The sequence below is a fragment of the Lasioglossum baleicum genome, chromosome 7 (genome assembly GCF_051020765.1).
Source record: "Lasioglossum baleicum chromosome 7, iyLasBale1, whole genome shotgun sequence".
NCBI lineage: Eukaryota > Metazoa > Arthropoda > Insecta > Hymenoptera > Halictidae > Lasioglossum > Lasioglossum baleicum.
In genome coordinates this window covers 6,848,409-6,863,467 of record NC_134935.1, presented here as the reverse complement: position 1 = coordinate 6,863,467, position 15,059 = coordinate 6,848,409, and the positions used below count along the sequence as shown (strand labels likewise).

Sequence of the window (15,059 nt, the reverse complement as noted above, 5' to 3'; positions counted from 1 at the left end):
ATTCACGAACTCGTGTACAAATAGCAAGGCACCAAATTATTATAAAACACGTGTGCTCGCGCAACGCTCTCCGCACGCTCGGCTGTATTATTTTAATTATATGTACTATGGTCTCGAGCGAAGCAGAACACTTATCAACGAAATTTCAGTCACGAGTAACCCCTTTCAGCACTGTGTCATTGTGCGACAATCGTGTACGCAGCCAGAAAATATTCATTCCGAACGGGGACCGCATATTAATCCGTCTCGAATAAGACCGCGCGTGGAATTCATACCAATGACACACTCGTTGTCCTTGGCGACCATTAAAGTTGACGATCAAAAGCGATCGCAATTAGCAAACGATACGCAAATTAGTCCGTTCAAGGGCGCTGCTCTAAAACGCTTCACCCTCGGCGAGAGTTAATTTCAGAATTGTCCCCGTAATTATGAAACTGGTCTAAGTCATACAGGGTGAACCTCGAATCGTGATCAAAAATGTTTTTATCATATGTACGATGGCTTCACGAGAGTTTTCGTGTGATTATAACAAATTTTTTGTTGACTCTTTTGTTTCCTTAATCCGGGGAGAGATCAATAAGAAAATCTCACATCCAACGTTGCTACAGCCACCAATCTCTAATTACTAATAAATAGACTGCGGATGTTTATGCAATTTTCAATGTTTCTAGACAAATTTGAAGAAATTAGTACCAAATAAAATCCTATTTTCATTGGTAATAACATTCGTAGGTCCAAAATATATAAAAAATGCATAAAGATTCGCAGTCTACTAATAAAATAGGCGATAAATCGAAAGAAGACTTTCAAAACGCCTATTCATGCGCTCAGCGATGCTTATGAAACAAATACAATGCATCATGAACGTTGCGCGGAATGTTCCTCCTTAATAATAACTTGCACAACAATCTCCGCATCGTTACAATTCTCGTACAATTAATTCCATTGTGTCCTTGTTACAATATGTGAAGCAACGCGCGCAGAACGATTCAAATTTTCCCAGACAATTTTCTAACAATGGCAGGCCTGATGTTACTAGGGTAATTCCCCCATCTCTTGAAGAATGGTGGGGCAGGGGGCAGCAGCGGCAGCAGCGCTACTGCTACGCCACGCTTCCGCATGTACTACTCGTTCATACTCGTTCTCGTTCATTTCCTTTTGGGACGCTGAGGTGGGAGGTCTTCTTGTGTACTTTGCAATTCCCGTTGCACTCCATTTTTGCGTAAATGTGCCGTTCGATAATCGAGAAGCACGCTTGCAATTTAAGCAATATTCGTAAACAATCAGAGTGGCTGTATAATTCCCAAAATTATTACGGCTTACGGGAAAATGGCTGAATCGGTGAACGCCAATGGCGAGTACGCCGACCACGTGGCGAAGCGTCTCACCGCGGAAGAAATCGAGAAAATGCACACTCAGAATTCGCGTTTGGTCTCCGAATTCCGAGCCAACCAACTGGAAAAAGACGCGAAGAAACACTGGGACTTGTTCTACAAAAGGAACGACACAAGATTCTTCAAAGACCGACATTGGACCACGAGGGAATTCAGTGAACTTCTGGGTGTGGGTTCGCTGGAGGATCCCAAGGTGCTTCTCGAGGTCGGCTGCGGCGTTGGAAATTTCGTGTATCCCTTGGTCGAAGATGGACTGAAGTTTAAACGAATATTTGCCTGCGATTTGTCTCCCCGAGCAGTGGATTTGATGAAGGTATATTCACGTTTATTGTACTCTGCACGTGGACGCACGTGGTCTTCATTTTGTGGTATCTTCTTTTACAGGCGCACGCATCGTACGATCCAGAAACCATGAAGATCTTCCAGGCTGATGTTACCGCAGAGGACTGTTTCGCAGACGTGAATTTCCCAGTGAATGCGGTGACTTTAATATTCGTTTTGTCCGCCATTCATCCCGAAAAATTTCGGAGGTATATATTCTTCCGGTTCTTCGTATTTTTTTTCACGTAGCGATTAGAAACTTTGAAGATTGTACTTTGCTCCAGGGTTGTCGAGAACATGTACAAAATTCTTGATAATAAAGGAATCGTGCTTTTGAGAGATTATGGTCGATACGATATGGCACAGTTGAGGTTCAAGCCTGGACACAAGATCGGTGAAAATTTCTATATGAGGCAGGATGGAACTAGGTACAGTTTTGTTTTTCCTTTGTAGAAAACTTTGTCTTAAATTATGGTTTTAATCCTCGACACAATTTTGAATTAAGAAATATTGAGAAATAACTGTTTACCTTGTTATTTCATTAGTCTTTTACCACTGTATCAGTTCGATACAGAGGGACATACTCAGTTCGTAAAATGAGGGTTAATTAGTTCTTATTTTGATTGCAGAAGTTATTATTTTACCACGGAGGAAGTAGCGGAGCTGTTCGAATCTGTTGGCTTCAATACTTTAACATGCGACTATGTGAAGAGACGCACCATAAATGTGAAGGAAAATATAGATGTAGAAAGGATTTTTGTTCAGGGAAAATTTGAGAAGCCTTGACAAACTTTACGCAATGGTATGCTCCACTCAAATATGTTAAATAAATACTTTCTAGTTCATAGTCTGTAATAGCTACATGATGATTTCATAGTTCAACTGATTTAGATTGAAGAATTCTTATTATGTCTTTCGCTCCTATCTGATGATTCGGTCTAATTGTAATTATATTAATCTGTGTTGAAACAGATATTTATAGTCTGTATATTTGTTTTACAGCATTCTGTGCACTGAATCTAAAGTACAATGGATGTTAAGTTTGTGTAAGTATTTTTTAAAACATATTGAATTTACATGAACATATATTCTATGATGAGACCATAGTTCAACTGATTTAGACTGAAGAATGTTTAATAATGTCTTTCGCTCCTATCTGATAGTTTTATGTTACTAAATCAATTATGTAGTTAGTAATGACATATATCTATACCTCCATTCATTCTATTGCAGATATGCTGTGAACTTTGTTTAAGCAAATTCAAAAAGAAAATGAACAATGGAAGAAAATTGACAGTAAGTTTCCAGATTTATTATATTTATTAAACACTGATGTAACCAAGGATGCCATAATTTTATATGACTATTTCATAGTTTAATTGATTCATTATTCTCTCTTTTTTTCAGCACCTAAATGTTCTGGTTCAAATAACAACCTCGAAGTATACAGACAGATTTTCTAGATATGTTAGTGAGTATTTAAATATTTTACACAGTTTTATTATTTCAAATTACAATGATGCATATTTTATTTGATTGTTTGAAATTTAATGATATAGACATTCGTCACTACCTCTGAGAGAAATATACAATTTACTAGAATTTTCATTTTTGATTCAGTAAAATATAAATAACTTTTATTTCTTTGTAGGTAAAACGGCAAGTTCGACAAGAAATTATTTAATCAACTGCTATGATCAGTAGCGACGGTCAACAAGAAATATTTTGGTGATATCAATAAGGCTTTAAATAAAAATACGGTAAGAAAATTTGAAATACTATTCTTTAAATATTATGTTTTACCAATGATGATCTTAAATTTCTCATGATTTCTAATTCCTATGATTTCAAATTAGCTCTATCTGAAATGCGACGTGCTTAATCTCTTTCCATATCAATAAAAAATTGTTTTACGAAATACTTTATTTTATGTTTTAACAGGTTGCCTGTGTGAGTCTATTGAAGAAGATAAAACATTGTTACGACGGCTTGAGATGAAGTTGCCTCCTCCTGTGATATTCTGAAGATATCGCAGAGATCGAGAAGTCTGTCGGATCGGTTGATCACAAGAAAAAAGAAGACAGAGCCTCTCGAGTGGTTGAATATATTTTTTGTATAAATAATAAATACGTTCAAATTACAAATCTGTCTACATCGAATTTTTTTAGACCCCAGATATAATATGAAAAAATTTGCTCTCATTGTAGATTAACGTTAAGTCTCCACAACACAATGTGTACTTTCGAAGCACCTTAGTTTGAATTTTTTACATTTCAGTCCAGGTATTACATATTGTCGAATCATAGTCAATTTAAATTATTTTTGGAGTGTTAATTTTGTCTGCTCAGGAAGTGCTAAATTTTATTTAAAAAAACAATAGCATTCTACTTTCCAGTTTAAAATTGCAAAAGTAAAGTGTATAGAAAATTAAATAAAAATCTTCCCTTGTGAATAAGCTATGTTACTCCTACACATGCATTAAAATGAACATTTGAAAGAATCATAATATTTATATTATATTTACTTAGAGCGAATATAAAATAGCAAATATATAACAAGTCTACGAAAATAGTAATTGCAAAGTCGAATAAAGTTCGATTCGCCATTCAGTGCAGTTCCATTAAAAACGGTCACCATCACCACATTAAAATTCATAAGAAAATAATTTATAGAATGTCGATGTTATGTGCCAAGGAAGGCTTTGAAAGCGAAGCCGCTGGTACGAATAAATTGCATCGGGATTATTAATTAGGCAAAAGATGCCATGAACTCGATTCATTTTGGCGATGGAACCGGATTGGACAACGTTGAAAGCTTTAGTCCACAGAAAGTGGTTATTTAAATATGTAAATATACGAATGTTTCTGTCTCCGACGTCTATTTGAAAAATCATCGTTTTAGAACAGCTATAACCAATAAAAAATAAGTTATTTCGGACGTCTCGCCTAATTGGAGAGTAACACTTTTTTGCAGTCTCGAGACATTTAGCTACCGAAAGGTATACAGGGTGATTCTGGGAACTGGGACATTAAGCTACTGCTCTTTTAAAATAAAAATAGAAAAAAATGATAGAGGTAAAAATCATATGCAATAATACGTCCTATCTTAATTCTTATGACCTTATTTTTTATGTGGATGCAGCGATACCCGCCGGGTGCAATTGCACTTCATTCTTTAATCCTCATCGGTCCCTCGTATCAATCCGACACAGTTTCCCAGAAATAAGTTATACTGTTGTTATTTGTGTAGGTAAAGTCCGAAGCTTCGTGATTTCTATTTTTTAAACGTTTTATAGTTATAATAGTTTGAATTTAACTCGTAGCCACCTTTTTCAGATGACCTATCAATTCCTGCTTTCCAATGACCCGCTGGCAACATGTGTTTTCGATTTACAAGCAACATTACCTGTTTATTTAAAATATGACAGACCTTTCCCTCCAACCTAATACATATTTAAGAAAAAGCAGTAACTTGTCCCAGTTCTCAGAATCACCCTGTATACGGTGTCCGTCTTCATGCTAATAGTTTGTTTGTTACGGGCTACGCTGAATCATCGTTTATAAATGTGGAATCGAATGCAGTCCGGACTTGGATGACATTAGAAATATTTCGGCATTTCACGATTTTTTATAGTTACCATTAGCATACGCGGAGTAAACAATCCAATGACGATGCAGGAGATCCAGCAGGGAGATGAGAATTTTTTGCTAATTTGAATTCCCAGGGTTTCTTCGCTCTGCGGGGTCGAAAATAAACAAAATCAAGGATCGAACAAAGAACCCTCTACTGTAAATTCACAGGAATCGAAAAAAAGGACTCCGAGGATCGGTATGCAAGCGGCCGGTCCGACAAGACGCTTGACACTGGTCACGCGCATGCGTCGAAGACGACATTAGACATTGCCCGGGATTCCCGATCGAAATTGAAATTCAAAGCAGCAAGGTAGCGCCCTTCAAACGTAACAAACGCGTTTGATACCTCTCTTTCGCACCGAGAGAGTGTGGAAACATTGAAGTTATCGTTTCATGAAATGAATTATTAAGTTCCGGCAGCGTTGAAAGCATAGCGAATGTTGGCGGGGGTACCAGCAATAACGTTTTGGCGTCATTTCTTACTCCTTTTGTGTTGAATAAAATATATTATGGACCAGTTTCCCTAAAAGCGTATGTTAATGAGGACTAGCAAAACTAGAGTCGTTTTTTAAAGAATAAATTATTGAAATTAGGGGCTGAACATGTTATTTTATAGGTTTTCTGGTTTCTAGATCCACATTTTATCGCGGGTCGTAAAGAAATGGAATTCTTCTGTAAAAATGGAGTGTACTTTCGAAGAATCGGCTCTTTATTTGTCAACACTAAAAATTCTCGGAAACTATAATTTATTCTGTGGACTAAATTTTTGAGAGTTTAGGCTTTTTCCTTATAATTTTACCAGTATTCTATTTATAGCCTTTTTGTTTCGTGAACTAAACTAATAGATGAAACAGTAAATTTAATGAGAAAATAATAAGCAAAATTTGATTATATAAAATTTATATTATACATATTGCATATATAATATACTTATAAATCTATAAAGAATACATTATTTCGAGAATCCCTACTTTTTCGGAATAAATACGAGAACTCGAAATTTTCCTACTTGATTCTATTTTTATGATGATACTTTTTCCGACTTTTACGATTGATACTTTTTCCGAGCCGATATTTCGGGTTTCGCACGCCTCTACTAACAACCCATTGAGTCCAGAAGATGTTTAGCACTCGTATGCCAGAATATAAGCGAGCCAAGCACCTCAAAAATTAAACAATTCGCTTGGCATTGCAAAAACAAGGATATTGTGTGCCTTACGTGACCGATATCTCCGGGGAGTGTTATCTGAGCGAGTCGACTATTCTCGAACATCGCGGATCTCTGTGGAGGCGCGTAATGTGTCGTAGGAGTCGTTCGATTATGATCGTAAAGGTTCATGGAACTCGTAATTGTATCACGGCGGGTACGGCTAGGTATTACATCGTATGTGGTAAAACACTTTCGTCCGTATTTGGCCGATTGCCAAGGTCCCTTGCTTCACCCGCGTGCCATGCATCGGAGGTTGTACACGGGTCTGCTTTGGAATACGTGAACGAGATTCCTTAGCAGACCTCGACGTCGTCGCCGTGGACGACGTCGACGACACACACACACACACACACGTACATGGATTACGTATGCGACTCCGTAAACAATAGAACGTGTAACAACCCCGTGCAACATCCACCAGGCTCGCGCTCACATTCCCAGCCGGGAGACACACACATGCAACACGCGCGTCCTCGTACGTTGATCAATCGGCGGATGACGCGCATAGGACGATCTGTTCGCCAGGTATATAAAGGTATCCACCAAAAAGCAAGAGCATCATTCAGTTCTCCACCTGAACACAGAAGCTGATCTCCTAAGCTCCACCAAACTAAACCCAACAACCATGAAGTGCTTCGTTGTAAGTATACCGACATACGCTTCTTAGCCGTCGAGCTATTCTGTTCATCGTAAACGAGTTGTACGGTATTGAACAAGTACTTATCTAGCTAGAATCATTGCAAGATCTATCAGAAATATTTGTCTCGACGGTCAAACTGTTTCGCTATGTAAACTTGTGTGACTCTTGATCAGAAACGCTTGTTTCAGCAGTAAAATTCTGCATAGTTCACTGGGTTTCAATAAGTACAGGTTTTGCACTCCAAATTCACTTCGCAAATCAAATTCAACCTCTCGCACATAAAGTATTTTAACCCTCTTCGTCGTGGTAAAAGATCGATGAAGTAACAAGCTGAACAATTATATTTTTCGATGTTCTTTATTTATGATTTGACTTGCAAAAGGGTGAATTTAGAGTGCAAAACCTACAACAAGTATTGTATTGACTTTCTTGCTGGATGTCTTCTCGGTCCACGTTTACGAGTAACTCCGAACGTGAACATGAAAAAAATCTGTAAAACTATTATTTTTCGTTTCCAGGCTATCGTACTTTTCGCTCTCTTCGCCATTGCTTTCGCCGAAGAGAAACCCGTCGTCCAAGCCGAAGTAGCCGATTCTGCGGCTCCAGTCGCTGCTCCGGATGCGCCTAGAGACAAGAGAGGCGTGCTGTTGAGCTATGCCGCTGCACCGCTTGCGTACTCGCCCTACACTGCACCCATTGCGTACAGCTCTGCATACAGCCTGCCTTACGCCTACCGTGCTGCTGCCTACCCCTCTTACTACCCCTCGTACTACAGCTCCTACATCTACGGTTAATCAGTGAAACCGAGACGACACCGAAAAGCCTTTGTACTTACAACCTAGGAAACGAACACGGCAATTGCGAGGACTTCCGATCGAGTGGACCACTTTACGTAGCTTAAGCGAACGAAGCAGGATATGACAGCAACCGCGAATTCTGTACAAAATTCTCTCCGATATTGGCTACCACGCACTTCGATGCACGCATATGTCAATTTATTGTTCTCATATGTCACAATGTTCAATATAAAAAGCGATTAATTTTAACTCTGTCTCATGCCTCATTTCTTTAAGCACCAATCTTATTTCGAACCGTGTTTCTCCTCGTTTATTGGACTTATCTGGGTCGTATAATATTGCATTCTCACGGGGGCTGTTATGCACTGTATGTATATGAATGTTAGATGATAAAATAGCGGCTGGTATCCGGTTAGCGTACACCGTAGCGAACGTAATCGAACAATAGTTAGTCGTAGAAACGATGGACCAGATGCGCTCCGCACCGGATATCATCGAATTCCATCTGCATTTAGTACATATGCAAATTCTATGTGTTTCATGAGCGGGGATATATTAGTCATGCATCTGCAGTTTCATCTTTAATACGAGAACGCCATGGAAAGTGTCGGTGCATTGCTGCGTCGTACACTTCCTGTCGCAAAACGGCGAACAGAATGACATCACCGGTCTACCATTTCTATTCCATTTAGGCGATGGTATGAAATCATAGGGGAAGACGTAATGCACCGTACCCAAGTGGCATTTATGGTTGGGAGTTGGTTTTGTCTAAAAATCCGCAACGTATAGGGCCCACGACAACGTTGGGCATACAATTATTACAGTTGGTTAATTAACAAGACATTTACGTGTGATAATCAGACTGCGGATCTTTATGCAAGATAAAAATTGTCTGCACCGATTGCAAGAAAGAGAAACTAAATTGAATGTTGTTTCCTCCCTTAATGATTTGAATAGAGGAGAATTCATAGTTCAATTTTTTAAATTCTCCAACAATTTTGAGTTTCATCTACTCAATTTTACTATAAATGCATAAAGATCCGCAATCTAGTCTCGGAGACGTTTTAAAGACGTCATTTTTGCTTGCCAACATTGCAACGAAGGCCCAACAAAATGCCAACCATAAATGCTACCAGGGTAGCGTGGTCGACGTATTGTCCGCATCTGTCTGCAGTTCATGCATAAAGATGGCCGCGTATTTAGATCCCGCGGGCAATCCTTCGCGGGTATCAACGGCCGGTCAAGTTTAAATGGACATAGAGAAATAGCACGCAGCGAATTTCAAGGACAAACCGTGACTTTCCACGAGCCGGGAAAAAAATGTTCCACTTTAAGACAGGTGTCGGCCGTGTTATTTAATCCTGTTCGATTGAGCGCATTCTAATGCGATCGCGTAACACCGACCAGTTTGAACTGTTTTATGGAATAGGGGCGTACGCGATTCACGCGTAATCGTGAATTACACAATACGAATATATCACTATAAATGAACACCTACTCCGTATTCTCCGGGACTTGATGACTTTAAGTACTTTCACTGAGACTTCGACGGATATGGACGTGAGACGAATGATAGAACCGTCGCATAACCGCGGAATGCCTTTCGGCAGCTCGATGGAAGTCTGCCGTCTCATAGCTCAGCGAAAAATTATGTGGATGGGAATGGTTCGACTATTAGCTTCACAATTCCGACATACACGCATCTCAGTACTAATGAGTCATTAGCCCTCCGGAGACGACGATCGTCAGTTTAATTCTGTATGATCGACGTCATATGATGTTACAATAACTTTTTATGTCGTGTTACATTTGGGTGATGTCCCTCGGGTTTGTACGCAAAATAAAAATCGTGGAAGTTGATTGCAAGCAGCAGAATGTGTTTCTTCCTTTAGTAACTTCGGTAAATCGAATATAGTAGAAGAACACAGTTTTCTATGTCGCGAATTCGCGTCTCTCATAAACGCGTAAAATCCGTGTCGTCGCAATTCCGACACAGCGTGAGACACGTCCGAGGTTTCGCGGACGACGATGAGTTTCGGCAATCACACTATGCAAATCGATGAAATTCGGGAACAGCTGCGAGAGGACGATACTCTACATCGATATGTGTAACATCACCGATCCGTAACAGCATTGCCTAAGTGTGATCGATGAAAGCCAGTAAGAAAGTCTATTGTAATTCGTGGATGGTCGCGACCCGACTGTATTTATACATGTGCAGGTATGGCCGTGGTCTTAGTCGGGCTGTCCATCCTTGAACGAATTAGTTGTTTTCTGCTCCGGTGCTCTGGTTAAATGTCTAAGGATTCCTGCGGTTAGTCTAGTGCCTGGGACAGGAAGCGTATCGTCGGTGCAGTGACACGAGTGTGCGAATCGGATTAAGACCATGAAGTTTCTTCTGGTAAGTACATACATACACGACGAGATCGAAACTATACAAATTAAACTCGGCGGAGCGCGCTCGTGACGCGACCTGGTAGTCGCGAGAGAACATTTTACGATTTCCTCTCGCACTAAATAGATGCACCCGTTCGCTTATTTCCTGTTTAGGTGAGTTGCCTGCTGGTTATGGGCTTATTAACTGTCAAAGCTGGGACCGGAGTCGAGGACGCCGGAGAGAAGCCGGAGATTACAAAGCTGGAGCTGGTGGATCTCGGCGAGGGAGAAAGCGATATCGATGCGAAAGACTCGGAAGTTCAAAGAAAGAGGGACTCGGGTTATTCCTATAAGAGGCCTGGCGGGCTTGCGCCGTCCGCGAGAGTTCGCTTCCAAGTTGGACAACCCGGCCACAGAGGACGTATCGTGAACCGACATCCTGCCCAAATAAACCGACCTGTCACGAAGTACGGACCGCCTGGCTATCAGAATCTATCTCCGTCGAGGCCGGCCCCTCCGAGTCAACAGCACCGAGATAAATTACAATTCCACGGTGGTCATTTCGGTCAACAACAATCGCACAACTTTGATAATCGGCCGAGCGGTTTGCAGGCGCAGGGGGTTCCCAGTCCAATTAGACAGGTCGACTTCGTCGAGCCGAGCCCGATAGCCAGTCAGAATAACGAACCCTTCGCGTCCCACGCGGCGAACTACCTGCCCCCTCAGAATCAGAAACTGCCCGGTTACGCGCAGCAACAACCGTTCTCGCCGGTACGAAATCCGGTGGATAACAGTCAGGGGCAACCGGTGAATTTCGGACAGAGTCAGAGTCTCGTGCAGCCACAGCCGCAGCTCTCGGACGCGGCTATTTTTCTAACTCAAAACGCGCAAGCCATACAGCAACTTTACGGCGCGCCGGCGAACGATCAAGGCTTCGCACCGAACGACGCCCCGTTCCCAGGGCAAACCAATCAAGTGCCGCCTCCGCTCGGTCAGTTCGAAAACCTCGAGAGCAGCTCCCAGAACCCCCTAGGCTTCCCCAGTCCCCTACCGGCTTACGCATCCGGCACCCTGAGCGCTCAGGAAACCCTGGAGCAGATTCAGTCCCTCGAAAAGGATCGACTGATCGTCCAGTTGCAACGAGCCCTCGCCAGCCAGTCTCAGAGCCAAAACGCGGACGCAGCCGGAAGGTACGCTGAAAATCAGCCGAGCTTCGTTCAGAGTCAAGATCTTCTGGCTTCCCTCGGACAGCGAATGAAGATCGACGGTTTAAACGCGCAACCAAGTACCGTAACGGTCGGGTCCGGAAATACAGCTTTCAATCAATCACCTTTTTTGCCAGGAACAACGATCAGTCCGGGGCTACCGCTTAGCTACGGAGTATCGACCACTATTCAGCCCCCAACGACCACTGGTACAATGACGACGACAAACACGCAGCCTCCTCAGGCTTCCAAAGAGGACGGGACCACGCCGATCGTGCCTGCCACCACTTTATCAACCACCGCAACGGTTCCAGTTTACGCTGGCTTCGTACCAACCCTGATCTCCGGTACAAGCTTCGTGTCGAACGTCCCGACCTACGGCCCCAGCTTCTTCGCACCTGGCACCGTCACATCCGTCCAATCATCCGGTTCCTCGCCGACGCATTTCGGCATACCCCTACCCACTCCTCCGAACCAGAGACCGGTTACAGGCTCATCTACACCCTCGTCCACGCCCTCGTCGACACCGTCGACTCCATCGACCAGTCGGCCAAGCACTCCTTCATCTCCGCCGGTTAATACGTTGGCTCTTCCCGCTCATCCTGTCGCGACACCGTTGCATCCGGTGGTGACACCGTTGCATCCGGTAGCATCTTTGCAGCCGGTGGGCCACGTGCATCCGGTTCAAACGCCGTCGACGGCGCATTATCCGACGTACGGCGTGCAAGCGGCGACACCGGTGATCAATCCGTTCCTGTACAAGCCCGTCAAACCCGTCTACCCGCTTTATTATTACCCGAACGTTGCCTACCAACATTATAAACCCGCGTTACCCACGTACCCGTGGAGCTACGCGCCGACCTACGCCACGCAGGCGAAACCGGCTCAAATATGGAAGTGACCCGCGGAATCCTGTTTCATTCTCGACCGAGTCACTCCCCTAACTCGGCCTCCCTTTATCGAGACTGACTGTTTAACCGCGCGGAAAAGTGCGGACGCAGAGAAACGGAACGAGAAGAAAGTAATCGGCGCCATCGGATCAATGTCGCGGTCACGATGACACAGTTCTCGATAGACCAGACCCGACGGTATCGGTGCCACGGGTACTACTTAATAAGCATCGCTGGTCGTGCAATTAGCGCAGGCCATCGCATACTCGTCACAATGAGACCGTTCGGCCGATCCACGCGTTATCTTGCCGATAACGATCGCTCTACGCGGAGCCACCGGTTGAACACGAATCTTAATTCACGTGTCGCATACGTAGGTAACGCGATATGCGATTTCCCGAACGTGTATCTCATACATCTCTCCGTGTAAACGCGTTTTATTCCGATCCTCGATGGTTACCTTGTTTTATTGTTTGTTTGTTTGCTTTTTATATCTATATTCTGAATGATTCTGATGAATTCAATTCTAACGAAATTGCGGATATTTAGTGTAATTGGTAAATGGTGTTTCCAATTGTTTTTGTTCGGATAATTATAGTTTAATAGTACGATGTGGGATAAATAGTAAACTGTTTCTCGATGTTTGTATACTTTTTATCGATGTAGGTCGTTGTGATTTTATTGAGTTGTGTATATACACTGTCGATACTATTTATTATGTTAAATAAATATTTTTTTACTGTCTGAACCTGTTGCATTTCACTTTTCATCGGAATACTTCCTGGTAATTCGTGGTGGGCGTGTCTGCTCGCGCGTCATAGAAAGTTCATCATACATGAAAATTGACTGTCTCCGCTTCCGGTGACCAAATCAACGCCGGAGAACTCTCACCGAATTGACGGTAGGTATTTAGTCGACCGATTTGTCGTTCGATCGATTTCGTGACCTCGAAAGTCGTACAATAATTGTGTTTCATCGATTTTTGTAGGATTAGCAATAAGTTGTAAGCACAATGAACTTATTGTTCGTTGTCAAAAATGAATAAATGATCTCAGAATCGCATTCCAAACGATTACGAAGAAGATTACGAAGTACCAAATTTGATACTTTCTTCCAAGAGCAGGACTATGGGTCCTAAACCAAACAGTCTGAAGATACAAGGAGACCCTAGTTCTCTTTTCGAGATTCCAAACATTAGGATCAGTCGCAGCTAAGAATTCGTAGAGTAAAGAATAGTATTACATTAAAAGTGCCAGTGTACATTCCTTAACATCCGTATCCAATAATTTTATAATAGGATCGGATACAAACAAAACAAACATTCATCTGATAAAAACAAAGGATTCCTTTTACAAAAACACAAGCATCTTATTTCTTCCCAGGTAATTTTAAAGCCGCTGCATTGTGGTCTAAAAGTCAGTTCTAGCGCGAATAAATTAAAAATACCAACTAACGTAAATCTGTTAAAATTTATACTTGTTCTGTATTTGTAATATGATATTATCAGTATATGGCTGTAACTGGAAATGGTAGGTTCACGTTTCCTTCACACACTGTATGATATATTTTATGAACTGATACTTTTTAAGAAAAATTAGTAGAATGTCGTAAGTTTTATAAAATTTGCACGCATTTGCACGCGTTGCGAAGTATTTAATTTGAAAGCTTACTTCATCTCCATAAACGGGAAAGGGAAAACGCGATCCCCCGCAATCCCATTATCATTTTATTTTAATATTTCAGTAAACGTATCTACGATCACACCCGCTTAGAGTTGTTCGAAGAATGGTTCGAATTGAAGAATTTGAAACGAAAGGATTGCGTTAGTTACTAGAGGCTATTTTTACCGGAAGGAATGTGAGCGGACACAATATTGAAGGAATTTTAGAGAACTTTATCAAAAATATTGAGAAACGTTGGAAAATAGGCAATAATTATAAAGATAGATTTCTGTCAAAAAATAAGACTTGGTTAGAATCGACCATAGTATTCCCCTTTAATGAGATTGACATTCACGAACTTGAACCCGCAAGAGTTGGAAGGCCATTAAAACATTTTAATGAATGTAGTATTAGATTAATAATTATTATATTAATAAACAAGTAGTCAGTATTGTAAATTATGTTTTATTTACTTTACTCAAATATTTAAAAGTAATTTTTACACAAAATGTCAATATTTTCCTGGCACAATAATTAATTCGCACTAGAACTGACTTCTAGACCACTGTGCGCTGGCGTAAATTGCGCTCCTGCCGGTTCGCGGAGGGTAAGAGGAACCCTAATGCATCCAGATTCCATCGGATAACGCGGAGGGTAGGTTACACGGCTGTCTTCGGCACGTTTCCGTCGACTTCGCAACCTCTGGCGACGGTCCTATCGTGTCGGTGGAAATTTTGCGAGTTTCACAGTCGGCCGGGTGTAGTCGATAACCGGCTGTTAGACCCGGCAGCCTCGATCCGGGGCTCGCGGAGGTTGAAAGACGCGGCAGCTGCACCGTCAGCGATTCCGCCGCGAATTAGTCGCGATTAACGGCTCCGTTTCCATCCCCCGCGCAACTCGGGCCAGTTTGCCGACCTGTTCATCGATGACACT

General features: G+C 41.9%; 3 protein-coding genes and 2 non-coding genes across 7 annotated transcripts; all 5 read left to right on the top strand.

The window, feature by feature from the left end:
* Positions 1-1,150: 1,150 nt before the first annotated feature.
* LOC143210290 (tRNA N(3)-cytidine methyltransferase METTL6) lies at positions 1,151-3,859 on the top strand. Of its 3 annotated transcripts, none has more exons than XM_076427027.1 (9): positions 1,153-1,707; positions 1,779-1,924; positions 2,000-2,143; positions 2,345-2,517; positions 2,718-2,761; positions 2,949-3,011; positions 3,123-3,182; positions 3,367-3,475; positions 3,657-3,859. In XM_076427027.1, exons 1-4 carry the CDS (start codon positions 1,330-1,332, stop codon positions 2,499-2,501), a joined length of 825 nt encoding a protein of 274 aa, XP_076283142.1. In that variant the 5' UTR covers positions 1,153-1,329; the 3' UTR covers positions 2,502-2,517; positions 2,718-2,761; positions 2,949-3,011; positions 3,123-3,182; positions 3,367-3,475; positions 3,657-3,859. The 3 variants fall into 3 exon arrangements, with proteins under 3 accessions (XP_076283143.1, XP_076283142.1, XP_076283141.1); XM_076427026.1 differs by having other exon boundaries at positions 3,123-3,186; XM_076427028.1 differs by lacking the exon at positions 2,000-2,143 and having other exon boundaries at positions 1,151-1,707; positions 3,123-3,186.
* LOC143211067 (small nucleolar RNA snR60/Z15/Z230/Z193/J17) lies at positions 2,569-2,652 on the top strand. The gene has a single exon (XR_013009383.1). It is a non-coding gene; the product is annotated as a small nucleolar RNA snR60/Z15/Z230/Z193/J17 (small nucleolar RNA).
* LOC143211066 (small nucleolar RNA snR60/Z15/Z230/Z193/J17) lies at positions 2,799-2,883 on the top strand. Its single transcript, XR_013009382.1, has one exon. It is a non-coding gene; the product is annotated as a small nucleolar RNA snR60/Z15/Z230/Z193/J17 (small nucleolar RNA).
* Positions 3,860-7,037: 3,178 nt separating the features above from the next.
* On the top strand, positions 7,038-8,243 carry LOC143210226 (uncharacterized). Its single transcript, XM_076426876.1, has 2 exons — positions 7,038-7,197; positions 7,716-8,243. Exons 1-2 carry the CDS (start codon positions 7,183-7,185, stop codon positions 7,989-7,991), a joined length of 291 nt encoding a protein of 96 aa, XP_076282991.1. The 5' UTR covers positions 7,038-7,182; the 3' UTR covers positions 7,992-8,243.
* Positions 8,244-10,562: 2,319 nt separating this feature from the next.
* LOC143210584 (uncharacterized) lies at positions 10,563-13,393 on the top strand. Its single transcript, XM_076427579.1, has one exon. It carries the CDS (start codon positions 10,563-10,565, stop codon positions 12,474-12,476), a length of 1,914 nt encoding a protein of 637 aa, XP_076283694.1. The 3' UTR covers positions 12,477-13,393.
* The last annotated feature ends 1,666 nt before the right edge of the window (positions 13,394-15,059 follow it).

Excerpts from the sequence above, each read along its gene's own strand:
- LOC143210584 (XM_076427579.1), top strand. The coding sequence starts at position 10,563 with ATGGGCTTATTAACTGTCAAAGCTGGGACCGGAGTCGAGGACGCCGGA.
- LOC143210290 (XM_076427027.1), top strand. The coding sequence starts at position 1,330 with ATGGCTGAATCGGTGAACGCCAATGGCGAGTACGCCGACCACGTGGCG. Across the intron at positions 1,925-1,999 it reads CATCCCGAAAAATTTCGGAG|GGTTGTCGAGAACATGTACA; the intron begins GTATATATTCTT and ends ACTTTGCTCCAG. Across the intron at positions 2,144-2,344 it reads ATGAGGCAGGATGGAACTAG|AAGTTATTATTTTACCACGG; the intron begins GTACAGTTTTGT and ends TTTTGATTGCAG.